The sequence below is a fragment of the Stegastes partitus genome, unplaced genomic scaffold (genome assembly GCF_000690725.1).
Source record: "Stegastes partitus isolate 25-593 unplaced genomic scaffold, Stegastes_partitus-1.0.2 Scaffold681, whole genome shotgun sequence".
Taxonomy (NCBI): Eukaryota; Metazoa; Chordata; class Actinopteri; family Pomacentridae; genus Stegastes; species Stegastes partitus.
The window spans coordinates 208,838-236,523 of record NW_007578412.1 but is presented as its reverse complement, the minus strand read 5'-3'; the positions used below and the strand labels follow the sequence as shown (position 1 = coordinate 236,523).

The 27,686-nt window shown below is 45.0% G+C and overlaps 1 protein-coding gene across 1 annotated transcript in view; it reads right to left on the bottom strand.

Annotated features, from left to right (window-relative positions):
• Window positions 1–27,686, bottom strand: part of rnf43 (ring finger protein 43) — a 105,041-nt gene that overhangs the window by 30,231 nt on the left and 47,124 nt on the right. Inside the window, exon 2 of the mRNA XM_008290537.1 lies at window positions 7,414–7,527. Coding sequence (XP_008288759.1) covers window positions 7,414–7,527 — 114 coding nt within the window. The remainder of the gene's footprint in view (window positions 1–7,413; window positions 7,528–27,686) is intronic.

Genomic DNA, 27,686 nt, shown 5'->3' with positions numbered 1-27,686 from the left:
ACGTAGATCGTAGAATCACCAATTAACCTCAGCATGTTTCTGTACTGGGGGAGGAAGCTGGAGAACCCGGAGAGAACCCACGCTGCACGGGGAGAACATGGAGACTCCACGCAGAAAGATCCCGGGTGTCCTCACCGGGACGCGAACTGGCGACCCTCTAGCTGTGAGGCAATGGTGCTAACCACTGCTCCACCTTGCAGCCATCGAAGACACATTATGATCAAAATCCCATCAAACCATGACTGAGCATTTCCAACTTGAAACTGCAGTGAACCAAAAAACACTAACAAACACAGATTCAGACTTCAGGGCTGGAGGTTCTGTGTCATCCTTCTTTGTCAGACTTAATGAATATTTAATATTAAAACTTGCCTTTGTGTAATAGACAGGATGCATCAGTCATCCTTAAAACAAACAAACCAACAAAAGCTAATCATCACAATCATTTGATAAATTTCTAAGATTTTTGGCAGAAATAAAAAGCGTGTGGTATTCAAGGAAAACTGATCTATCTTACTTCCTTAGTTGATCTAAACAAGACATTTCCATTTTCCAAACATTAAAAAATAAATCCAGAGACTCTCAATCTGCCTTTTAAACACACACCAGTGCATTAAAAACACATCATCATACTGCATCCTCATCAGCAGTCATAGTAGAGCTTAGCACAGCAGAGTTACAGGTGAGCTGGTGTGCTCGACTGCAGCGATTGTGGAGCAGTGCATAGACAGATAAGCGAGATCTACAAATTCTACTCATCCGATAACCTCCTACTATTTTTTATCACTTTCAGGGCACTATATACAACAGCGGGTGATGTTTTCTTGTTGCTGCTCAGTGTTAAATGCAGCGTCACACCAGCAAACCGGTATTTTCCAGTGCTGGTTTGGTATCTTGGTGACTTGCTGTGGGCAGCAGTGGGAGGAGAAGCCTGGCAGAGAATGTGGAGATGCCAGTCCAGCGATGCACTGCGATAGTGGTGCCACAGACCTCCACCCACCAGCCCAGAGCAGGTCGACAGCTCGCTGCACTGTTGTTCCATAATATTTTTATCCCATAATTCTTTCCAGCTTTTTAAAAAAATCTCCATTCTGACAGCCCTTCTTTTACTCCGGTGATCTGCTATCTGTTCCATCGGCTGTCTCTGGCTGGAGTGACGCTGCCCACGGTCAGGCCACAATTACACTCGGCACATCCACTTAAATTTTGTGCAACAAGGATCAGGGTGTTTCGTAATAACCGCAGAAACCCTCATGGTTACATGCACTTTAAAAACCTGACATTTTGATTAATTATTCTCCTGCAGATCAACAGGCGAGCTGGATACTGACACACTGGAAATAGAGCATGCGGTCTCATGAAAAATCACAGATCAATTAAAACTTTTCTGTGTGTAACTCCCTCGGGACGATCCAGTGCTTCCAATCTTTTCCTGGAATCTCCTTCCAAAACAGCAGGTAACCGGGGCAACAAGCTGCACGCATCACCTTCTTCTTCAAGTCTTTTTAAGTGTCGCCTGGAGGAAGACGTGTAGCTGCGATCGGCAACATGATGTGACAGAGATTATTCAGGTTCATTTCTATAGTGGTGTTCCCAAGAGATAAAAGAGTGCTATTTAAAAAAAAAAAAAAAAAAGAGATTCTAATTTATTTGTGGATCCCGACCAGGATCAGATTTATGTCACAATATGATTACAGCAGGAAAATATTTCTTTCCCAGATTGTCTCAAGCTAAGTCACAGAGCAACACATGACTCAACAAGAAACGGCATCGCAGCGCTGCCTTGAGGATTCTCTGCACTCCAAAGTAAGCTCGCTGTGCTTCGAATAAATGCTGTGATCTGCACTTTCTGAGCTCATCCTCCCCCCTCCTCCTTAAACTACAGCTCCTTAAAACACAATGTGGGAAAAACAGTGACATTGTAAAAGAATGAAACTTATTTCAACATTTTAATTTGCTGTCATACATGTGCATACGACACGATGGTAATTTTTGCGATGACAAATAAAATGGTGCACCTTTTTGCATAAAAACATCATGACTGTTGCATGTATGTGTAAAAAAAAAAGTTAATTCAGCTTAAAATACACATCATCTGCTCATGAGTGTTAAAGTTTCAATGCTGCAGATCACAGACAACAATACCTTTGCTCTGATAAAAGCAGTGAATGTTAGTGGCCATGATAACGAGAAATTCCAAGATGCTCAAACATAGCGTACGATAAGACATTCTTTCTGATCCCGCTCTGTTTTCAAACATTCTGCTGGCAATTCTGGTCGTGTAAGTGACTCTACAGGTCCACAAATACTGGAAACTATGGACTCAGCTGCCCCTGAGTCTGAGAGCCAGTGCCCCTGTGAGGCACCTACCTATGATGCATTCACATCCATAGACGTTGCAGAGGCCTTTCACCTGAATTTGTTCTATTGGCCAGCAGGGGGCAACTCCTCTGATGGAACAAAGAAGTTTGATTGTGCAAAAGTCTATGAGAAAATGACCCTACTTATCAATTTATTTGTGACCTCAGTAAACGATTTCCCAATAAGTTTATGGTCTAAATCTCTAGTCTTATGCCATCCATCCATTATCTATACACCGCTTAATCCTCACTAGGGTCTCGGGGGGCTGGAGTCTATCCCAGCTGGACAGGTCACCAGTCTATCACAGGGCTACACTTAGAGACAGACAACCAAGCACACTCACATTCACACCTACAGACAATTTAGAATCACCAATTAACCTCAACATGTTTTTGGACTGTGTGGGAGGAAGCCGGAGAACCCAGAGAGAACCCACGCTGCACGGGGAGAACATGCAGACTCCACACAGAAAGATCCCGGGTGTCTTCACCGGGATGTGAACCGGCGACCTTCTAACTGTGAGGCAATGATGCTAACCACTGACCCCCTTGCAGCCCCTAAACTAAAACAGGACTTTAAATTATTACATCTCAGATCAAAACACAAGTCTGTCACAAAAATAACAATTAGTGATTTTCCCCAAATCAATCAACAGTACAAACAAAGTAAAATGTTTAACCTGATCATGGTGCTACATGGAACGCTAGAGGACCAGCAAAGTTAGTACAACTCATTAAAGCAGAAAAACGATTCTGCATCAGCCCATTTAACAGCTGCTGAGACATTTTTCTAGAAAACGTCAGCCTCATGGTGGTGCTGTAGGAAAGATCAGAGGATGACCCAAGTTATGAACCTACATTTTCAACAAATAACAATAATTCTGCCAGTAAATCCAGTAAGTGTGAAGATATTTAGCAGCTGGTAGACACTTTGACCTGCTGGTGGCGCTAGAGGAAAGCTCAGGGGGACTGTCAAAGCAGCTTTCATAATCCAGGGACCGTGGATGTGCTGTGAATGCATCCATTTGACATATTTCAGTGCAGATCAAACTGGTGGACAGACTGACTGACCAACACACAGATCCATGTGGCTGACAGGGTGACGGGAAGAAACATGATGACTGATCAACGAGATGCACCTACAGCAACTCAGCTACGTGTCAGGCTGCAGGTTTCTTGAAACATCAATAACAACTCGACCTGTTCCATCAATGCCAATCATCCTGTCGTTGAGCAATTATACTATAAACATTACAAATACTGGAGACACGCCATCAGTGTCAGCTGCCTCTTCAGCTCTGACTCTCTCCTGATGTACACAAATTTGTGAAAGTACACTTGAAGTAACGTAGCACACATACACATACTGTATGCACACACAGGCACATGAAAACCCTCGTTAAAGAAAACAGGATTACTGCACAATCAGGCCAAGAAGCCTTTTCATCTGAGAGCAGCAGAATCAATAAGCAAGGCTTTCTATGGGAGTCAACAAGTTCAGACACGGGCCGAAGACTCGATCACTGTAAGAGCTGTTTTCACAAAACAGCTTCATATTCATGGTGCTTCACAAAGCTGAAGTTTGAGTGGGAGAAAGCTCAAAACGCGCAGATTACAGCATTTATTCAGAGTAAAGTAAGCTTGCTGTGGAGTTTAGAGGAGCCCTCCTGGCACCGCCGCCATGCCTTTTCTCGTTGAGTCATGTGCTGCTCTCTGACTTAGCTTGAGAACCTTTCCAGGGCTTTAGTGTAAACAGACAGAGCAGGCTGGAAGTGGAAAGCAGACAGATCACTTCTACTGCAGCACAGCGTGCTGGCAGAGAAAGCTCGTGGCCTCTGCTCGTGTTGTGTTGTGTAATGATGCAAAACCACTGGAGCGGTGGAGGGTTTTGATTCAGACATTTGCAAAGAGAGAGCTGCATCAGAAACACAGATTGCTGGGACAGAACCGCAAAAAGAAGAAACGGATGTTACCGAATACTTTTCATATTTTTTAAACTATCGTTAAGTTAACTTTTTAAACGTGCGGAAAAACTGCACGAGCACACGTTGGTGAACACGACGTCATCTCGAGCTGACTGTGGTGTGTTCACACTGGCGTCTACAAATTGGTTTAAATATGAAACAAGTTCGTCATTAAACAGAAGTCCAGTCTGCCAGGGATGCTCCTAACGTCTAACTTCAATGTCGATTATAACAAGAATTCAGATTCAGATGAGGCCACTAGTCTAAAAGTACACAAGTATTCTGAAAACAGACAAAACTGAACTATTTAATCGACATTATCATCCATAAAAATATTGTGTGTAGCTATTTAGGAGACATCTGAATCTATTAATCACATTCCTCAATAACCAAATCCTATTTTAGATCAAATGTGTGGCATTTTCTGCCACATGAATGATGCAGATGATCCCACAAATCATGACAACCCCTCACAGAATAACAGTTTGTTCATGACATCTTCAGTAAATGCCTTGCAGATCAACATCTATGAGCCTGACTGTGGTTACACATTCCTCCGGCCAAGCGGCTGTACGCCAGTTTATTCTGACACAACAGAACCTTATTTCATTTTCTAGAGCAGTTAAACTGCACTAGTTTTACCAGATGTCATTTGTCCCACTTTCCACTTTGCTGGTTTACAAAATCTGTGTATCAGCACCAGGAGAGGAGGGCCTCCACTCACTGCAGCGAGGGGTCGACGCTTAGACACATCAGTTCAGTGATGTTAAAAAACAAGTAAGAAGTAGTTCAGCCTGCTCGTGTTTCTGGTGCCGACATCATCACAACTTTAAAATTTGTAGTTGACTAATTTTGCACCAATAAGCTTCCATACCCCTTCAATGAATATTACAGAGGAGTGCATCATTCTCATATTAAATGCTGTTTAAAGGCATTTGAATGTTGTTATTTATCACCAAGAAATTGCTGAATGTATGGTAACAAAATGAGAAAATAAAAAAATAATAAAGTAAAAAAATATGTAGTCAGTTTAAGCCATTAACTGTGGTTCTGTGATGTTCTAATAAAAATTAAAAATTGAATAAAATCCCAAAAAAAAGGTAGTGCAAGGAGGTAATATTAAGGTTTTAGAATAAGACACCCAACTTTAATGAGCTACATGAACAAAATAACATGCCTATGGGTTTTATATTAAAGCTCCTTTAAAGAAAAATCACTAGAAGTTTCATTAAAATGATCATTCCTCATATACTGTTTGTTTTTATTTCTACCTATAATACAATCAGGTATCTTTAGCAAAGCTGAGCTGCAGTGTGAGGAGTGGTCAGTGGTGCAAAATGCACCAGGAGAGGGCGACGCTTTAAGGCCTAATGCAAAGGTATGCAGAGAAAGTGCTGAAGATGTTTTCCTCTTTACGGGAAGATGATCTGCATCTTCAAAACAACGTGTAAAACTGCAGCAGAAACATCTGAACAGATAAACTTTGGTTTTCTAACCTGATCAGAGATATTGTGAGAATCATCCAGTAAAAAAAAAAAACATCAGAGAGAAAGTACAAATCACTGCAAATCAGCAGAGAAATCTCCCCGCGACGCTGGTTATCGGAACAAAGAACAACAATGAAACCTTATCCGTCAAGGTTTTGAGCTTCACTTTGTTTGGTTTATGGTCTATTCTGAGTGTGTGTGGTGTAACAGGAACCCTCTGTGGCCGTCGAAGTATCTATAGATCGGCGGGGCGGGTTGCAGTCAGACTAAACTGTAAACAAGTCCCATCCAGAGACCACGGCTGACCCGGCACCGCACATCCCAAACCGTCTGATTCATCCTCTTCAAAAGGCCGAGAGCAAACTCCTCAACAGCTGCATGTTGAATCCCCAATAAATCCACCACGACCAAAAGCTTTGAATCTCGCTAAGGAAGCGAGGATGCAGGTGGCTGGAGTGGAGTTTATTGCAACACATACTTTCCACACGACCAAAACAACAAGAAGGACCCCAGCGTGCACACAGACACACACAAACGCACACACACACACACACACACACACACGCACACACACACACGCACACACACTCGCTCCTCCTTTCTCCTTCACTTCTCTTGATTTCAAAGGCGATTTGCAGGGAGGGAGAAAGCAACTCGGAAGCGACAGCCTTTTGTCCAAGAGTACATCTGCATGAGGGAGAGCGCACGTTTTGTTTACGGGACAACACAGTGTTGCCATTAAAAGGCTTTCATCAAAACTGTTTGCTGGAGTCGGCCCTGAGCGACACCCCTCGTCCACGGCTCGGTTCCCACTGAAAGCAGGAGCAACAGGAGGAGGAAGAAAGGAGCAGGGAAGTGTGGGAATGTTTCGACATCGTCGCCACGGCGGGCTGCTCCTAAACATGGCTTTAAATTAGGGGAAAAGAAAACACAGGCTAAAAAAAGGCAGTCGCCTAACTATACTCCTGCCTGCTAATTTGTCACCACTTGAAAAACGAGGGAAAAAATAGCAACAGTTTTAAATCACACTGCTTTAAAGTTAGGGCATGCCAGCCAGTGTGTATGGTAGAATACTTAAACACAAGGGAGATGTAGGTCAACTCCGTCAAAGTTACACATACATATAAACCATTGTGGGTGGAATCTATGGAGCTCTGGCTGCGTTCATATTAGAGAGAAGCAGAAATGGAGAACACTGAGTGTCTGGTTCTGGCTGGCTGGCTGGGATCGGACCAGTGACAGCTGGGGCTTGAAAGCCTTACATCCAAAGCCAGGGCTCATTGCCACTTGCTACATAGCAGCACTGAGCTAAGCCCACCCCCTCCTGTCCAAGCCCTCACTCTGAAAGATCACTGTCCTGAACAAAACATTAAGCTCCTGCCAAATAATTCCCTCTAAAACCATCTTCTCTTTAAAGTCCAAATCCAAGAGCGGAAGGGGTACTGGAGAGAAGACAAGACGGCAAGATGGTTTATCTGTCTGCTGCCATGTCTGAGGGAGGAAGGGGTCACGGAGAGGGGAGTTTCTCAGAGCGTTCAACTGAGAAAAATGCATGACGCACTCAGCGCCACGTCTGTGTGTCAAAGTGTGTGTGATCCGTACCTTATCGTGAAGCGCCTTGCAGCGGGGAACCCTGTGCTCCAGCTTGACAATGGTGATGAAGTCGCTTTCTTGTCGTTCATCCTCACTTGTGTTGCACAGAGACAGAGGGTGATACTGCAAGAACACAAGGAAAAACAAAAACATGATATTTATAACTTGTAAAAATCTGAAGTTTGAAAACAACAGCTTTATTTCTTGCCCGCTGCAGTATAGGTGTGCAGAAGTGCAAGAAGCATTAACGTAAAGGACACAAACAGCCCGACACTGCTGGAGAGATGACGGTTTTCCACCTCATCGCACTGATGTATGACTCTGTGGTTCTCTGAAACTAAGAAGTGACTGGAAAAAATGAACAACTTGTATCTTAAATATACAGATTTTTATTTTTTTTTTACGTTGACAACAATGATGTTCAACTTCTATACAAAGCTTTCTCTAAAAACAATCACTAAGTCAGCTGATGTCACTAATGGAACCTAAAGTCCAAACAGAACGAGAACAGAATAAAAAATGCAACAGGTATTTTTAAACAAAAGACAAAGAACAACTTAAAGGGGATATTCACTCTGCTCTGAGTAGCTTTAAATAACCTTATTTGTGCTTATGCTTAATCCATATGCCTCAATTTATCCTTTGTTTTAAAGTTGTTTTGGCTTCTAATGGCCCGCTTTAATCTGATTGGTCAACATCTGGAAGCCTGTCGAGGGTCAGCACCCAGTGCTTGTGAGCTGCTCTGCCTGTGCTATGCTGTGGCTGTAGCAGATGACTGCAGGTGAAAGTAGGAGGAAAAATTAGACAATAGGTGTTTGGAGTCATCTTAAGTCAAAGAGTTTTGGCTTACACTGACATTTATTAGAAATTATTTGAAACTTTTACTAGGAAAATCCAACTGAAAATAAGGAAAAGCATTGCACATCCCAATAAAACCAGTTGTGGAATATCACTTCAAAAGCCTTAGATTGGCAAAGGATTATGGAATAAATAAAACTTATTTCAGTGTCGTTTGGTGGGAATTTGCCCATCTTTTCTTCACTATTGCCAGGAAATAAATTTGAATTATTTAACAAGTTTATTAGCTTTAAGATTAGGAGGAAAAACCTTTTAAACATTGTTTTGAAGAATGAATCTATTTGTCTTCTAAGAGGGCAGGTGGGTGAAAGAAAAGCTACAAATGCAAATCCTACAGCACATCCCATAAAGTTTTCACTATGTACCAAAAACACAACACATCCTCTATCGCATATGACCTTGAAAACATCAAAAATATAATCAAAACTAAGACCCAGATAAAGAATTGTTCAAGACTACCCATTAAGGCAGTCTAGACGGAGATGCTAAAGCTGCTTTCACACTTTCAGAGAACAACGGTTGCACTTGACGGAAGCCTTTATGTCTAAAATGAAGGCGTTTCCTCTGAACCATACCCAGCTGATATCAAGAGGAAAAACTTTGGCACCCTAAGAAATCAATTACATGGAATGGTGATGTTCACTCCCACTCAAAGCCTTGAGGACTGAAAGAATGAGAGATAGTCTTTGGTAGGAACATTTGATCCCCTCTGAAAGGGAGGAAATTCATAGCTGCTGAAAGGCTGCATTTAAGAGCTCAAGGGATAGCAGCAGTGTTTGCAAGCCACAGACAAGCTGTCACGGGTACGAGGAGTTGCACGGCAGTCAGAGAGGCAGCCATCCAGTCCCGAAACACCTCCGTGCATCTCTGATTTGCCCACAAGACATGAATGAGGACACCCCTCAATGTAGCGCTGTCAGATCGGGCCTCGTTAAAGCTCGCAGATCACCCTGCAGCACCCAGTCCCCGTGCTCACCCACACCCCAGTGGAGCGCTTCCACCCTGCCCTGCCTCGCCTTGCCTTGCCCTGCCCTTCCCAGCCCGGTTATGGGCCCGTCCCGGCCTGGTTCTGCCCTGGTGGGCCTCTTCATGTGGCTGTGGGCTGAGGTCATGGGGCTCCCCCTCATCTCACCCAGCGGAAATCCCTAAATTAAAAAGACCCAAGGGTGACATCAACAGCTGGCACCCCCAGGCAAGGAATTGACGTAATGTTCTGCAAAGGGCTGGTGCATGTCTGTCAGACGGAGCGAGGGAGCGGAGACAAGAAAGACGGGGGACTGGGGGAACCGGGGTGGGACGGGGAGATAAAAGACAACGGCAGAAATAAGAGAAGGGAAACACCTAGGTCATAACGATGGATTAATATGATATCCACCATTAGTGGTTCTACAGGAAACAGCAGCACGAATGCACAGAGCCGGCTCATAAACACCAGATGAGGAACACGTTAGTGACCGATGATTCCTAACCAGGTGCACGTGTATACCAGAGGGTTGCTTCTGCACTGTCCATGATTGTAGGGGGGCAGGTGTCGTGCTAATCCTCAGCAAATATGCAGCCACAATAGCCAGTAAGCCAGCAGTTATGGGGGCTCATCGGGTTCAGACAGTTTGCTTAAAGTAATGAATAAATAGTTGAAATAATTGGGTGAAGTCTTAAATAAACAGTTTAAATAGTGAGCCGAACGTAATGGTTGAACAGTTCAAACAATGAGCTCAAAGTAATAAATGAATAACTCCAAAATTGCAGTAGATTAATAAATAGTTTTAATAGTAAATAGCTACACATAGGGGTTAAATGATTTACATTTTTCGATTAAAGTAATTTTCAAACGGTTAAAAGGGGAAACTAAAGTAGTAATATTTTGTTCATGTTGCTCAAGTCACGTTGAAACGGTTTAAATAAGAGCTAAAAGTAAAAAGAAGCTTCAAGAAACCTGCGATTGTGAAGGAATCAACCTTTCAAAAAAAATCCCCACTAGAACAGGACAGGTGTGTCTGAGCTCACACACAGGGTGAAACAGAAACGGCCGAGGATTCGGCCCTGAATAAGGTTTTCAGACACTTGCATGGTGCCTTCATGGCCGCCCCTGTTCAGGAGGGAAGACAGCAGGCAGCAGGACAGCATGAAGCCGCGGCCTGGCCTGCACGCCGAGCTGCCAGCTGCCTCCACCAGGCTGCATTTACTAGGCTCAAATTAAAGGCCTACAGTTGAACTTGGCCCTTAACGAAGAAAAAAGAAAGAAAATAAAATAAAAAAAATCCTTTAATGACACTACTTCACTGATGCCATGACCTCTGCTCTTTTTTGCTTGAGATTTGTGGGAAATGTTGAGAAAGAGCTACGTTCAGGAAGCGAACCGAATTTCGCTGTGAAAAATAACATCCTTCGCTCGAGTCGTTAGGCTTTACACGGTCGTGTTTGGATCTCGCTGTGATATTTAAACATGTCGATGCACGGGGCTGTACAATAATACCTAATAAAGCAGATAATAATCCTAAAGCTGAGCCAAACAGGCTCAGAAGGAGTGGCTGCTTTTACTTTCCTCTGGCTTTCCGAGGCTCTGAGGGCAACCACCTCCATGGTCACGGCGTCTATGTTTTGCATCGACGTCGAGACTAAGCATTATCTTCTATTTTAGATATGCCCACACCACTTACAATCAGATGGCGGTGCGAACACTCTCCATGTGCCACCAATGGTGCCATCTACTACTTAGAAACACGCTGGACTATAAACAGCAACCAGGACAGACTGAAACGTCTTCATTTGGTTTTTGTACGGCCCTGAGAAAAAGGGGCCTGGGAAACCAAATCACTGAGTCTCCATTTCACAGGGACTAGAAACCACAGGGCACGCAAACAGTTCCCCACAGACTGTTAACAATGCTCACTCCTCCATTCCGCCTCCTCCTCCTCATCTGTCTAGATCTGTTGCTAAACTGACGGGGACATGTCCCTCGGTTCCTTTGTAGCCACGATTAAAGGCATTCCTTTCCAGCTCAATCAAAGACTACCCCAAAAATATTCCCAGGCAAGAATCTAACAGCCTCAAAAACAAATACATGGACAGAAAAAAGGGGGAAAATAAATAGTAGCTGCGGTGAGAAGTCAATAATATTTTTTTTTCCCCTTACTTAGCCCTGCGGATCTTCTTTTTTCATCTGCCAATAATCAGCAAGAGAGCTTTCCAGTTCATCTGCTGCCAGCAGGGAACCAGGCCCAGGCAGTTATGTCAGTGTGTGTTAAAGGGGGGAAAGCAAAAGGAGCTTGCACCTCTCATCAAGCTCTACCACTCAATTACCAGCCTGCTCAGGTCACAGGGCTTCTGAGCAACTATCGGCCTAAAAAAAAAAAAAAAAAAGCAGAATGGAGTCGAAGGAGATGCGAGGAGTACATGACTGCTGATCGCTCTATCGTAAGAGTGAGGAAGGCAAAAAGGCTTCTTCAATGGATCCCTGCCTTGAGGCCGGAAAGCCTGCCAGGTCTGCGCATATCAGGGAAGGATTCAGTCAACCCTGCCACATGCAAACCTGCACAAACACACACACACTCACACACATCAACGCACAAACTATCTGTGTCCTGGGTTTTGACCCACTTCTGCAGCCGGTGACTCAGCCTCTTACATCTTGGCTCTACGTCGAATTAAATCTCTTTGTCTCTCTTGAAACATTAAAGACGCACCTGTTCAGCGCACACACACACACACACACACAGTAATAATCTTCAATGACAGCTGGCGAGGTGATAAAACACATCTCTGGTTTGACTCTCACACACACACACAGGTTTGTAACACATCAGAAACAACAGAATCCGTTTCCTCCGAGTTCCAGATCCAGATTCCTCTGAGTGTCTGAATCAAAGCTTTCTCTCACTCTACTTGGCAGAAGATTCTACAATGAGGGCAAATGTTTGTTTTAAGCCCAGAGACGGCGGCTGCCAAAAGAAGCATCAAGACCGCATGTGATAGCGGAAAGAGATCTGGCTGCCTGGGTCGCTGTGGATCCCCCGCCACCATCCGACCCATGCGTTTACTTTTTAGGAGCCTGAGGTGACGGGCTGAGTTGAGACACTGACCCTTTGCTTCCTGGAAACACATCAGGTAACAAGTCTGCTTAAGCGTGTGAGGGTTTGTGCATCGGGGGGTGGGTTAATGAGCGAGAGCGCAGCTATGCATCGTTGCTAGAGGCACCTGAGCAAGTGCTCGCATGTGAACGCACGAGCGCGTTCCCGCCGCCGATCCGCTTGTGCAGAAAGTCCCTGCGAGGTTCTGCAGGCGAGTGAGTAACGCAGCGCCGGGTGTTTGTCTCGATCTCGGCGGTCGCTTTGGGGGGGGTGCTGAAAGCCGAGGCGCTGAGCTTTTTCTCAAATGTCATATCCGTCCAATGATGAAGCAGCGCTGGCTCCTACACGCACTCTGTGGTCCAAGCTCTCGGTGCCACAGATGACACAGATACACACTCCTCAATCAGACATCCTTGTATCTTGTGACCCTACACTAAGTAGATTTACATGAAAGGCCGATATGAGAGTGACGCCGGATCGCCCGGTGCCAGGGGAGCAGAGCCGAGGGTCTATCTCGGTCGGAGCATGTGGAAAAGTCTGGCTCTGAGGCCCTCGCTTCTTCTTCTCTCTTTGCAAATGCAAACGAACAGAAGGCATTACTGCTTTGGTCCTGTCAAAACAAAAAGCGTGTCATCTTTCCTCCCGCTTTATTGACAGTGTCAGGCCCATATCCAGTAACGGTTACCACAGAGAATGACTTGAGGAAACGCGATCCCATAATGAGGCCCAAATAATTACCACCAGCCCCAAATTTACCCGGGCGCTTTCTTTAAGTAGGAGCGCTTCCCCCCAACTCCAGGCCCGTCAGACTGTCTCTCTCTCTCTGTTCTATAAAAGGGATTAGACGGAGAAGAAAGAACCTGGAGAGGGAAGACGAGTCGGTCTTAAAGAAAGGAAGCCGAGGAGCGAGCTGAGCACTGGAGGAATGCCACGTGAGGGAATAACTGTTCCATTTTTGTGACGTATCGTATTTCCACAGACCGTGCTGCTCACGTATGACACCTAACACTTTGCTCATTTTTCTCTGCCCTCCTCGCTCGCCGTGTCCCTTGTTTCTATTAGATAACATGCAGCACAAAAGTTCAACTGGGATGAACTTTGCACACTGAGGCACCGAGCTGGGTCCAGCCGCACCTGTGCTTTGATGAGAGCAGCAGATTTTCATTGGGGCTTGGAAAATGTCATTGAAAATAGTGGATTTTAGAGCTGCGTGGTGGAGCTATAATGTATGTAGAAATTTGCCTCTAACGTACTAAGTTGGGTTCTTAGCTTAACTCTAACTATACTTTAGCATTCATCAAACTCGTGTTGCATAAAAAGTCAGACAGATTTGGATGCACACACTGAGGGACAGCTAAAAGCACAGCTGGCCTGGATTCAAAGTCTAATCCCCAGAATGAAGACAAATCTATGAGGTGAGATCAAAAAGTTTAGAGGCTGTGTCTATAAAAATCAAAAAATGTGTTTGATTTGAATTTGGCTGCCATCCCTGTCGGAGTATTCTCTTTATGCAGCAGTACACCACTCCCAGCACTTCTGCAGTGCTTGTACCGGTCCCTTTCATGTGAACACGTCCATCTGTGATGAGCGCTGAATGTCCTGAACGGCGCCAAAACACCGACCCTTCAACTTGAGTTTCATTTTGCTGAAAAGTAAGACGTCTCAGGAGCCACATCCAGTGAGCGGGGCGGGTGGGGAGCAGGAGTTGTGTTGTTGTGGTCAAAAAAAACCTGTGTTTAATCACTGCACCCGGTGCACACCACACTGGTGCACCAGCATGCCATTGTGCTAAAGCTGAGGTCGTTTGCACCGAACGTTCTCTCTCAGACACCTCAGGACCTCCAGGTAGAACTCTGCGTCGACAGTCGGGGATGAGTTGACGGTGCACAACCATGGAAATGCTGAAGAAAACAACGTGGGTGCTCCTGTGTACTCCTGACCTTACGCGACTTCTCCGGTTTTGGGAACTGCAGGCTCTTCCACTGTGAAAACTGCTGTTTGGTCTCTGGGTCAGAACCACAGACCCACCTCTCGTCACCAGTGATGATCCTCGACATGAAGGTTGGATCATGGCGGTCGCTGCCTGACACAGAATGCGGTGTTTACTCTCTGCTCCAGTTTGCAGTCGATGGAAACATTCGCAAATGGGCACCTACCGGTGGTCACGAAAACATCTGCAACACAGGTCCTGATGCTGCGAGCATGATGTCATGTGGTCGCCTGACTCGGGACAGTTTGCACATGTTGCACTGCGTGACTGTGCTCTGTGCACTCGCACCGTGAACAGTCCCAGAACTGTTTGGTGGCATCAAATCTAAGCAAAAACATATTGGATGATCAGCTGTGCAGACGCTTTTGATGACTGAATTACACAGAATGCAGCGACAGAATGTGCCCGAGTAACCCGAACATCTACGGATGATTCAGCAAACCTAATAGAGTTAATACTGTTTTTCTACTGACCAGTTAAAAGGGAGACTTCTGTCTGTCCGCAAACCTTCAGACTGACTCTCAGGCCCATGAAGTGCCACAAAGCACATTACTCATTGTAACCTTTCGGTTGATATTATTGTTTCAGCTGCTTTGCTAAGTCAAAGCAGAACGACGACTCGCTGGCTCTCCGGCTGGTGATGAGGCACTTAGACAGACAGACAGAGTGTGTTAGCTGCACTGGGACTGCCATGGAAACAGCTTAAAGATGGAGCCCTGCGTCCTGTCCACGCTTCATGCACAGGTCCTGTGGTCTTAACTAACACAAACACGCGCTTGCATATACACACACATTAACATAGACCAATAACAACTAAGGCCACTCCATCAGCCTCAGGCCAGCGCTGCACTATACATTTCAAAGCTCTGAGTTAAACATAAACACAGCACTTCCCTGTCATAACAAGTCAGTGGCTTGGCAGCCCAGCAGTTTGTTAGTGTTGCAGTGATCCTTCTTCCCTGTAGACACAGGGGCCGCGTCCACACGGCCTCCAGGCTTCCTCCAGCCTGTCCCTGGCCTGCAGGACGGCTCTCGAACTCTCTCAGGTTCCACAACATCAGTCAGAGAGAAAACCCACAGTTTTCAACGTGTCAATCACTTACGGTCAGGAGCTTAAGGTCAGCTATGTGGAAAGCGATTAGCCGGGGAATGAGGAAGGCTGCTCACTGAAGGAAACTCCGAATTATGGGAGAAAGAGAGACACACAAATCTATCGAAAGGAATCATAAGGCGAAGAAAGAGGAGGATGAGCTGTTATAAGCCGACATGTACCCAAATTAGCACGAAAGGATGAGCTGCTGACTTCAAATCACCGATTATAGCTATTTCTTGTTTACTATCTATTTGTGGAATCAAGTTGATATTCAAATACTGATGAATATGTATTTAAGGAGCATCTTCCAGAGAACTTGTAAAATGAGTGCAACATTATTATAATGGCTACTTGTGCCACTTCAGACAGTTTTATATCAGCTTATACCTGGTTGTTGGTGATTAAATAATTAAAACATGAATGCAAAAGGTAATAATCTGCTGTTGTTGATAATTCATTTTGAAGTGTTTCAGCAGTGTGTGAACGACAGCTTGACTATAGGGGAAGCTCACTTTGATCACAGTCAGAAACGACAGATAAAGAATTTATATAGCATCTGATGTTGCTTGTATTTAACATTACTAAATATTTATGAGAATGTGAATAGTAAGAAAAAAATGAAAGCGGTGAAAAGTAGCTAAACATGTTATTTCTATTAAAGTGAATCAGTCTCATGCAGACATTACGTGTCAATAACGGTTGAATTTTACACATCAAGCTCAAGAGACAGTTAGCGCCATCGCCTTGCAGCTAGAAGGTCGCCAGTTCGTGTCCCAGTGAGGACACCTGGGATCCTTCTGTGTGGAGTTTTCTCCCCGGGTTCTCTCCGGGTTCTCCGGCTTCCTCCCACACAGTCCAAAACCATGCTGAGGTTAATTGGTGATTCTAAATTGTCCGTAGGTGTGAATGTGAGTGTGCTTGGTTGTCTCTCTGTGTAGCCTTGTGTGTCTCCAGGGGATAGACTCCAGCCCCCCATGACCCTTGTGAGGATAAAGTGGTGTATAGATAATGTATGGATGGATGTATTTAGAGAATCTCGTGTCTCGTTCAGTCAGCTCCAACTGGCCTCGCTGTAGTTTGCAGTGTTTAGAAAGTATAAAAATGACTTGATGATGGTGCTGCAGGAAACTCTAGGAGATTACCAGAGTCATGAGGATTTATCAACTTTGACATCTGCACAAAGTTTCTAACCAATCCATCCCATACTTGCTGAGATATTTCAGTCCAGACCAAAGCGGTGCACCGACCGACCAAACCTAGACCCACGCTGCTAGCACGGCTAAAAACATATGTGACCAAGCCCAGTGAGCCAAAGCTTATTTAAATGCTTCACCTTTAGGAACTGCAAAGCTTCAGCTCGTCACAGGACCTTCACCGAGCCTGACTGGAGATCAGTTCGCCTGGCAGGAGGACACGGTTTCAAAATAAAACCGCTGTGTGAAAGTCTGTCCACAGACAGCGCAGGACACCACGGCAGAGTTTCACTGTGGCTCTCTTTAACGAGAGACAGGTGCCTCTTTTACACACTTGCACATAAAATGTAAACAGTAGACTGCTGGGGGTGTTTTTACCAGCACTCTTTAATTTGGAAACGCAATCCCGTGTTCGTTCCCCACCAAACCCACCCACCAGCATGTGTCTTTTGTAGCAATATGCGGTTATTAAAGCGAGGTCAAACTTTATAGTGGTATATGAGAGGGAGGCATTTTTTCTTTGTCTCCTCTTCCCTTTCACTGCTTCAGCTTTCAAACTGTTCTACCGGTCACCTTCGTAAAGCCAAAGCTCCTGGGCTGAAAATACCTGCTGCTGTATTGATCTTTGTTCAGTGTGTGAGGACAGGAACAGCCTGAAACCTCTACAGTGGAAAAAAAGGAAACTGTTGTGATTTGACACATCAACGGTCGTTCTCTGGTCTTGAGGATTCTACATATGTGAAAAATTTGTGTAACGCCTTCTGTGAGCAGCGTGAAGTTTGATAAATCCAACTTTGGGGCTACAAGCTGGAAGCTGAAGACTATCTGGGGAGGCTGTAGCCGGATCCCCAGAGCTACTGGAGGTTAGCTGTTTGAGGCTACGTTAAGCTGCTACTCGCATCAAACACTGAAATGTGAGACGGAACAGTCAAAAGTCAAGTTGCATTGTGGGAAATGTAGCCCTCAGTTTTCACAAGGGAGAAGAATGTGTGGATGAAAAACAGATTGGTTAACCATGAACCTGGCAGTGTTGGCTTGGTGGAGTAGATTTCAAACCATCAAGTAGCTACAGAGCAGTGTGGGAAGTAAATGTTCCATTTTAAAGAAATCAATACAGAAAAACTTTCAAGAAGACGTGTTTGTTTTTGGTTATAAATCATAACATATCATCATAAGTTATTTTCACTCGTTCTTGCCAACAATGCTGTGAATATATTAAGATTACGTGCGTCTATTCCAAAATGCAAAGTATTGCTTTTCAAATTGATTTGCACAAATGCAGGTTTGGCTGATTGCAACTTGCAGCCTGAGCAGTGAAGTCACCTTTACTCAGCTGATTCAGGTTGCAAACATTTATAGCTGCAATGATTCAATACCAGGGCTGCAAGGTGGATCGGTGGTTAGCACCATTGCCTCACAGCTGGAAGGTCGCCGGTTTGCGTGCCGGTGAGGACACCCGGCATCTTTCTGTGTGGAGTCTCCATGTTCTCCCCGTGCAGCGTGGGTTCTCTCCGGGTTCTCCAGCCTCTTCCCACAAAGTCCAGAAACATGCTGAGGTTAATTGGTGATTGTAAATTGTCCACAGGTGTGAATGTGAGTGTGCTTGGTTGTCTGTCTCTAAGTGTAGCCCTGTGATAGACTGGTGACCTGTCCAGGTGAACCTGCCTTCACCCTCAGTCAGCTGGGATAGACTCCAGCCCCTCATGACCCTAGTAAGGATTAAGCGGTTTATAGATAATGGATGGATGATTCAATATCACTAGTCTGGGAATACAATCTAAATGTATGACACCATAGAATAATATTATATACATTACTTTGTGCTGTTCATCCTGCCTCAGTGTCACTATAAAGAACACAAAACAACTGAAGGGAGGCTGAATGCCAGAGCTGACACAGTGTAGAGCTCTAGGATCTACAAACGGTTGCAAAATGTTATCAAAATTAGCACTTTATTATAAAACAGCAGAAAGCAATGTTCAACTGTGTCATTGTGCACACTGCAGTCTGTATGTGAGACATGAAGGTGGCAGCGTCTGGAGTGAATGATGCAAAGGAACAATAAAGGAACACAGTTCAGAGGGAGGATCAGGCTCAGATGGTGGCGTTTGTGTGTCCCAAATCTGATGCTCTGATAAATGTGACGATGAAGGCTTGCTGAGCACATCACTGAAAAAACAGTGTTGTCAGAAAACAACTTTTTAGCCAAAACATACGGATCACCCAAAAAACAACTTCACAAATCAACACTTCCTTGTGTCCTGAGCGGAACACCTGCCAAGTGTGAGACAGATCGGATGGACGGTTGGTGAGAAAAGTGAGGGACAGTCACACACACAGAGACTCCTTCATTAATAGGTGAATATTAAGACCATTATATAACTGTTAATGTAATGATACTGATTTGAGCATAAGGTTGTGTGTAATGGACTGTACTGTCTACCAGTTGGAAACAGGTACGTTTCACCTGCACAAACGTGAACGAACTCCAAACGGTTGCAGAGAAACACTCAGGCTCAGTTATCGGGGGGTTGGTGTAAATCATTTTCTTCCTCAACCTCCCATCTGTGCAGAACAAATGACAAACAAAAATGACTTCATCCACGGACTTCCTCTTTTCTCACAGTTGATTCTTTCAACATCTGTCCTGGTTTATGTACACTTGCTATACTCTGCAAAACCTACAGTCACACAGTTACTTGATCAGCCTTAAACCTTATTTTTCTGCTCCGCTACAGTCTTGAAACACAGCTTCTTAAAATGATCTCCCCATGGTCTCCCACATTTTTGAAATATTTGGAGGTTCCAGACGAGATGAAAAGCTCCTTTTTCAGACGGATATTTTTTGCCGTGAAGTTGTCATTACCTACTACGCTGTCATGGAAGATCTCTAATTTAATCTAAGGGAGGATCCAGTGGAAAAGAAAAAAAAAAAAAAAGAGAAACGGTGACATACTTCTCCACAGATGTCACCGTCTGCCACCATCCCTCCGCTCCACCCCACAGGGAATCCCATAACCACCTGTGGCCGCCGTCGGAGAAACGCAGTCATAAAGGCAAAGAGCGAGTAAACTCAACAAGTTAACTAAGGGATTTTTTGGTGTTATTTTTACTCATCGGCAAATGTTTATGTGACCATATTGCCCGGGCACATGCTGCATCCGTAGCAACCCCGGCAGTAAATAGTCACAAAACATCAGCGCAGCAGCTCTCTGATGTGGCTTGCAACACACCTTGTAATTGGCAGCATAATTGTTTTCTTTTGCGCTGCTATATTTCACTTTGGCTGCGAGGCAGACGTAGAAGCTGCCTGATTTATAGTCAGGGAATGCACTGAGAACTTTTGAAGAAAGAAAAAAAAAAAAAAAAAAACCAGCACAGATGTTTCTGTCGCACATCGGAGCGACGCAGAGTGACATTTATGTGTCTGGAGATCCACCTGAACGCGTCAGGAACAAGCGAGGGGGAGTTAAGTGGTGCGAGGCTGAATCTCCTGCCCTCCTGCGGCGCTGCAGCGCATGTGATCCCTCCTTTTTTTTCCCTTTCCCTCCTTTTCCCTAAGCTTGCCCTGCTGGTGGGTGCTTCACTCCCAGCTGGGTCCTGTCTTGTTTTAATGGCCAAATGGAGTGTACAGTTGTGTGTACAGAAGGATGTATGCACTATATGTGTAGGGGTGATAGGAGAGGGGGGGGTGGGGTAAACTTTTGTAGGGCACACAGCCAGGAGCATTGAGCTGTTCGTGGAATGCCATGGAAAAATGAGACAGAGGAATGCAGACTCCACTGAGCAGTGTAAACAGGCTGGGCTGAGAGAATGCTGCCATGCCGCTTTGAAGTCGCTCCATCTCCCTATCACTCACACACACACTCGCACACACACATGCACGTCACCTACTGCTGCGCGATTAACCAAGAAAGCATGATTAGAACTAGCGAACGGGATGTTTGGTTCGGTCGCATGAACACGAGCTCGAGTGCGTTTTTCTGCGCGGCTCAAGCGTCCGCCAGGCCGGAACACATGCTCTATTTATTACTCAAACACAGATGCACTCGCTCCAGCACATGAGCGCACACATTGCACCCACGCACATGCCTGCGCGGCCGCATACAGCACGTCCGCACAACATATACAGAAGCTCACACCTGCTCTCCCCTTCTGCAAAGCACGACACTTCAAGGCTTCCGGCCCCTCGCTGCCTGCAGTGAACTTTATGAAGCGAGTCCGTCTATCTCCTGGAACTCTCTCCCTCCTTCCATCCCGCTCACCCCCCTCCCACCCTCCACTCCTGCTTCAATATGGCCTTTCAACATCTTTGTTGAGCGTGCGGCAGTGATATCAGGCTAAGAATGTCTCCGGTGTAGACAGTAGACACGAAGGCACCGGAGCCTGTACCTCAGCGTCAGAGCCAGCCGGCTGAGGAATCCGCTCAAGTGGGCAGGTAAACAGTGCTGCCCTTTGGAACGCCACTCTCTCTTACTACCAGTGTGTGTAACGGAGGGATTGTGCAAGTGTTACACCGACACTATTCCCTACTGGGAGTGTAATGCACCGCAACATCAAGGGTTCAATATGTACAAGTGTCTTTTGGGAAATGTTTTACAGCGCTGGATGACGAGTAAACTTTGACATTTCCAACACTAGTGCACATGAAAAAGAAGACGCCTGCAAATAAGTGACTCAACTGAACCAAACGTGAGTATTGAGCAAGTTTTTCGCTTTACCTCACCATTATGATTGCACAATGGGAAGTCTAAAGAATGAAGACGCCACAAGCATTTCCATTGGCTGCCTATAAACCTTTGTGTCATGATGCAGATCTGTCGGCCACCGAGTAAGAAATCCCCAAGATAAAGGCTCGATTTATGACACAACGAGCAAAAGAAAGGAGCCCTGTTGGAGGAGGCCAAGACGCTGAAGAGGGAGAGTGAACCTTGGATGGACGTTCACTTCATGGACAGAGCTCCAGAACTTCAGGGGAAGGTTTGAAAAGCACAGTTCTGTTAAATGAGGATTCATTTACAGCCATCAGTCTGATTTATGAGCAATTATCTGAGCTGGGAGAAACCTCACAGAAGCTTTATATCTGCGAAGTCAGAGAGTAACAAAGCCTGTCGACTTCATAACAAACTTTAGTCTTCATCGTAAACTTCCTTCTGCACTTCAGCCAGTTTATTAAAATTTGACCCTTCTGTGATTATAATGAATGTAAAAATAATTTGTTAGTGTTGTGAATTATATAGACAGTTAATTGTCTCTTTTTAAAGAAACTTGAGCGTCACTGATAGCAATGCTGTTTTTCCTGGACATTTTTCCCACCTTCACACCTGGAGCCTTCCCAGTGCTCCCAGTACCACGGCCTTTACTGGAGCAGCTGAGGTCAACGGCCTTGCTCAAGGATGATAAAGAGGGCGAAGCCAAGTGCTGCTTTTTCACTTTCCCCACCCAGTTTTAATCCTAGCAGTGGTGGAAGAAGTATTCAGATCCTTTGCTTCAGTAAAAGTACCAGAAGAACAATGTGATGCAGCTACGAGTGAAGATCCCAGAAGAAATAAATGCAACTAAAAGTGTTGAAGTATTGGCAGCGAAATATACAAAAAGTATTGAAGTAAAAGCCCTGGTTTGGCTCCTCTGACTCATGTATTGTTATATCAGCCATCATTAGGCTACAATAGTGAAGCATTAGTGTCGGTTGTAGCTGCTGTAGGTGGAGCTCGTCTTAACTGCTTTATGTAAAGCTCCATACACAGGGCCAGCAGAGGTGACTAATGGGAGAGAGAAACCAAAAGATGCACAAATCTGCTTTCGTTTTTATGGACTTTTTACTGAGATATTGGATCAGCCGAACATTTGTCAAACTGAAACCATGTGAGAAGTTTGGAGGGAAAAGAATCTCTGTTAGGTGGAGCGACTCAGACGTCTGAAATGTCAACACGACTACACACGGCTTTCTGTAAGAAGCCGAAAGGTCGGAAACCTCTGGTTTAATCTTTAACCGGGTGTTGAATTTTAAAAGCTTGTTGTGTTATCCATCTCAAAAGTAACTAAATGGTAAATGGTCTGCACTTACACAGCAGAGTGTTTCTCATTCACACACACATTCACCCACCAATGGCAACAGAGCTGCCATGCAAGGAGCAGCTTCAGGTTCAGGATTTTGCCCAAGGACACTTAGACTGTGGGGGATTGAACCGCCAACCTTACAATCAGAGGACAACCCGCTCTAGCTGCCCTAAAGCAGACAGGTAATTGTAGTGGAGCATGAAGTACAGTATTTCCATCTGAGGTGTAATCTAGCGGAAGTCTAAAGTAACATCAAATGGAAATGCTTCAGTACAAGTACCTCAAAATTGCACTTAAGCACCGTACTGGAGTAAATGCACTTTCCAGTTTTTAGGCCACCACTGCCCCGCTGTAGCAATCACACCGTTCTCATGCTTCACTTTCTACTAACGGCCTTTTCCCTTTAAGCCGTAGCCTCTGCTGTCTAAACACGTCTACGCCTCCCTTTGTCAGAAAAAGTAGCATTTAGTTTTATTGTCCTGGAACAGAAGTTAGGCTTTTACTTCACTCTGTAATTAATCTCTTCTCTGGCTTCTCATCTGCATTTGCCATAAAGCCGATTGTGAATGGACTAACCTGACTAATGCAGCACAACAGTCACAACCTGACACACTGCCAGCGCTTTCTTTTGAAATTATCCGCAGATCACTGTTATTATTCGGTGCACTTAATCATCTCATCAATAAGAAACTTCCTGTAAAAAATCTGAGCAGCAACATGTTCAGTCGCACAGAAAGCTGAATGGAGTGAACTCATTGAATGCCCGATCTTCCACCAGTCACAGCCATGACTATAAATACATGACAAACAGTGCTTATCTTCAGCGACGGAAGTCTTAAATACTGGACGCAGAAGGTTGTATCATCACATAACATCTGTCTGCTCCAACAGCGGCACACACTCAACACATCCATATATACACTCATAAAAGTCTCTATAGTGTATATACACATAAATCACTGGGCCTGCTCGGTAACAGTATGTATACAGCACACACACACAGACACTAACAAAGTACAGTTGAGTCGTGGCTGCTGCTGCTGCCGTCTGCCATCGTTTCGTTTTCACAGAGCTGTGCCACCTCAGGAGGAGAGTCTTTGAACATCAGCACACGGCCCCGAGTCCGACGAATGAACTCCGCAGCGTTCACCTCGTGTAATTCTGTCGCGGCGCCAGCGGTAAAGAAACTATCCATATATCCAAAATATCTCCCAGCAGCTAAAGAGAACAGAATGACATTATTTAGACATCATTCCTCATTAAAATATATTTGGTGCATAATTACAGAAGCATATGTTGAGCCGGACTCTACGGACAACAAAGCTCCTTCCTCTGCTTTATGGTGCAGCACTTCCTACTTTAAAGGCTTCTTTACTGCAGCCTTCATATCCAGCGGGATGAAAGGTGGCGGCGCCCAGAGCAGAGCGTGGCCTGTCACCACCGCTACACTGTCATATCAAATGGAGGCTTTTAAATTGGTTCCTGTGCTGTCGAGCAGGGCAGGTCTGCTGGTGCGTTCTGGTTAGATAAATGTCTTCAGCAGGGAAGAGACTTATTTTATGTGATTTGGGGGACAGTCGACACCACAAGTGGGCAGCGCTCCACGACTGGCCCGCAGCGAGAGAGGCCTCGGTCAGGATGGGAAACGACAAATTCATGCTTTCTGCGTTTGCGTGTCTGCAAGATTTTGTGTGACATAAATTCTGTCATCCACCCAAGTCTGCATGCGTCGGTGCAGACCCCTCAGCAGGCGTCCATGTGCAGCTTTGTGCAGACTGTTGTCACTGGAAGTGGATCAGCTGGGGATGCACCAGGAAAACAAATGCTTGTTGAGAAGAGAGACTGACTAAGAGGAGATTCTCCGCCATTCACAGCAAGAAGTTCCACATTCTCCAGATATCCTGTGCTATGTCCGTCCACTGGGCTCAACACACCTCAGAAAAATTCACAGCCACGTCTGTAACCAGCTGTAAGTCACATCCAGCCTTTAAGAAACCTCCACTAGAGCCGTCTGCATGGGAGATCAGTGCACACTTATTGTAGTATGTTGTGTCCACTTCCAAACCATGATGTGGCCTTCAGGTACACCAACCCCAGCAGTAGTTCATCTCCCTGAGCCGTGCCTTCCACTCTCCTCCTGTAAACCTTGAAGCTCTGTGCACAAAATACTTTTTTTTTTTTTTGCAGATTCCTGGCAGCCACAGCCAAATCCTCCGAGTTCAATCACAGGCAAACAGAGAAGGTTTTGCATCCACTTTTTTTTCTTCTTCTTACTATCATTGGCTAACGTTCACTGTAAACAGAGGTTGTGAATCCTCGGTGTTGTGTCCTCTCTAGAAAAGAGAACGTATGTCCCTGATGGAAAGTGTATCTTCCTTATTTTGCTGCTGTCTTTTAGCCTCTGGCAAATGACTAAACCAGTCTGGGGTCAGTTCCAGGAAGCTCCTTAAGTCATTTCCTGCTGGAATATTTATTTCAATCTCAGCTCGTCATGGGGTCAGTCTCTTCACTCCTGAGTCCTTTCTTCTGGGCCCCATCGACACGTTCAGCCGTCTGCCTCTGCCTTGTCTTTAGGGACTGACTTAGAGCCTTTGTTTTTCTAAATGAGTCTATTAACCCCGTGAGCCCGAGGCTATGTTCAGTGTCACTTTACGACCTTTACTTTGAAGAGCTTATCTTGGTCATTATAAGGGCTAGCCACACATGCCACATCTTGTTTTTTTTTTGTTTTTTTTTACAACAGTCTTGGCGATCAAGATCATCCATCATTTGATGTTATGTTGGCCTTTATATCAAGAATGTTGTTTTGCGAAATGGTATATTTTTACAAGTATCGCACCATGAAGTGCTGGCAGTGGACAAATCGTTTCATAAATGTGTCAGGGAATCTGGCAGAACTATGATTGCAGGACTTTACTGAAGTGTTTACATACATGGTGGCACAACAGGCGTCGATATGTTAACACCAATGCAGCGACTGCAATGCATAGATGTTAGATACTAACTGATCAACTGATGGATTGATCCGGATTACAAATGCATTCCTTTGTGTGTGAGACCCACAGAATTCGTGTACACCACAGTGTTAAGTTCCAAATAAATAAAAATAAAGTTGATTTTTTGTCATTGTTCACTCATGTCTCAGGCTATACTGATTTGCTGATCTCAACAAAGTTAAACCCTTGTCCTTTCAATAAACATCAAGACCACATAACAAAATGATATCGTCATGAATCACTGGGTCCGGTATCTTTTTCCAAGTCAAAAAGTCATGAATGGCATTCCTCCGCAGTACAAAGGAATTCAAATTTCCACGGCAGCATTCTGCGGTTAGCGCCTGCAGGCAGGTCCGGGGGGTCTGCGACACAAACAGGACCCAACTGACGGATGCAAGGCCCATTCACGGAGACAGATCAACTCATCCCCACAATGCAGAGCTAGCTGGCCCCGCAACCCGATCTGGTATCCTTCCAGAGTCACTCAGCAGTCTCACATTAGACCTTTACACTTCCTCTGCTGGGTCTCCTTCCTCTGGCCCTGAGGGTGCGAAGGACTGAGTCTCTGTGCGACCGAATGTGTGTGTGTGTGTGCAACGGACACAAAAGAGAGTGACCTCATATGACATGAAAAGAGAATCGAGAATCCTGTCTCAACTGGAGTCAACTGGAGGGTCCACAATGCTGACGGTCCTGCCTGCAGTTGCCTATTACCTGCCACCGGAGTCAAGTTTGTCTGCCGGAGCGCCTACAGCACAAAGAAAAAAAAAAAAACCCTCCTGTATCGGGTTTTTCCTACCTTCTGCCCGACTGATCGAATCGTTGAAATTCAGCACTAATTGAAGACTACTGGAAAGCAGCAGGCAGGTGACAACAACAATGTGGCAACAACTTTACATCACCTTTTTCCGGCAGCTGTGGGTGGGTTGGTTTGTGGCATTTACTGCCATGTGAGGGGAGGGACTCGGTATAAAGTGGAACCAGAATTTCCTGATCCATTTTTTATGTCGGCGCCTTTGTAGACAAGCCAACACATCTCCTCGGTCGAGTGAACACACACCTGCACCCGGCGGAAAGGAGGAGGAGGAGGAGGAGGAGAAGGAGAGGGAGAAGGGAAAAAAAAGAAAACTGGAACTCGAGTGCAGACCGCAGTAAATAACCGCATAAAATTAAACTCCTGGCAGGAAAATGATAAAGGCTGAGGGAAAGCACAGCATTTCCTCAGTTAGGTCCATCTAAGCTGCGCTGCTGCTGCTATGTGGGTGGGCTGCAAATCACAACCAGCTTTTTACAGGAATCAGTGCTGTGTGGCAAAGGCCAGCTGCCACTCTGCCAAACGGCATCACGCTTCAGCTCTCTCCTGGTTCGCCACATCACAGCCCGACCAGCAGCCGCTCTGACCTTTAACGCCACTCATCACCTCCTGATCGTCACATCCCTCCCGTTCACGCCCGCTTATCACTGCAGGATAACGATGAAATGACAGAGCAGCGCAAAAGGAGGGGAGGGGGAGCAGGGCATCAACCTGAAATGATTTAGCTAAACAGCCCGAAATAAGCTCTTGCGGGTGTTTTGTTAATGTCAAACATGTGTCTGTGTGCTGAGAGGTAACAATAAAGGCGAGGAAAACACCCACATTTTCAGATCTTTAATCATCACGGCACATGTTTTTATTTAGTGGCCTTTTTAATAATACTGAGAAAGATATATTTAAAGCTGAAACATACTGACGACAAACTATAAAATAAAATGAACATATATTTAAATATATAAAATAGATTTCCGGGGGAGCGCCCCAGGAGTTAAAGTAGTTAAGAAATATTTTAGGGATTTGCTAGAACTTCCAAACTCACTGAGAATAAAACCATAAACTCTGAATCAGTGCAGGTTGTTGTTTTCCAACTTTGCTAGTGTGTGTTTGATTTTGATGCTGAAACTAGAAAAAATGATAATATGATATTATGTGTTTAAAATGCTTGTTGTGTTTATCCAAAAAGGCCATATAGATAAAACCGTAACATG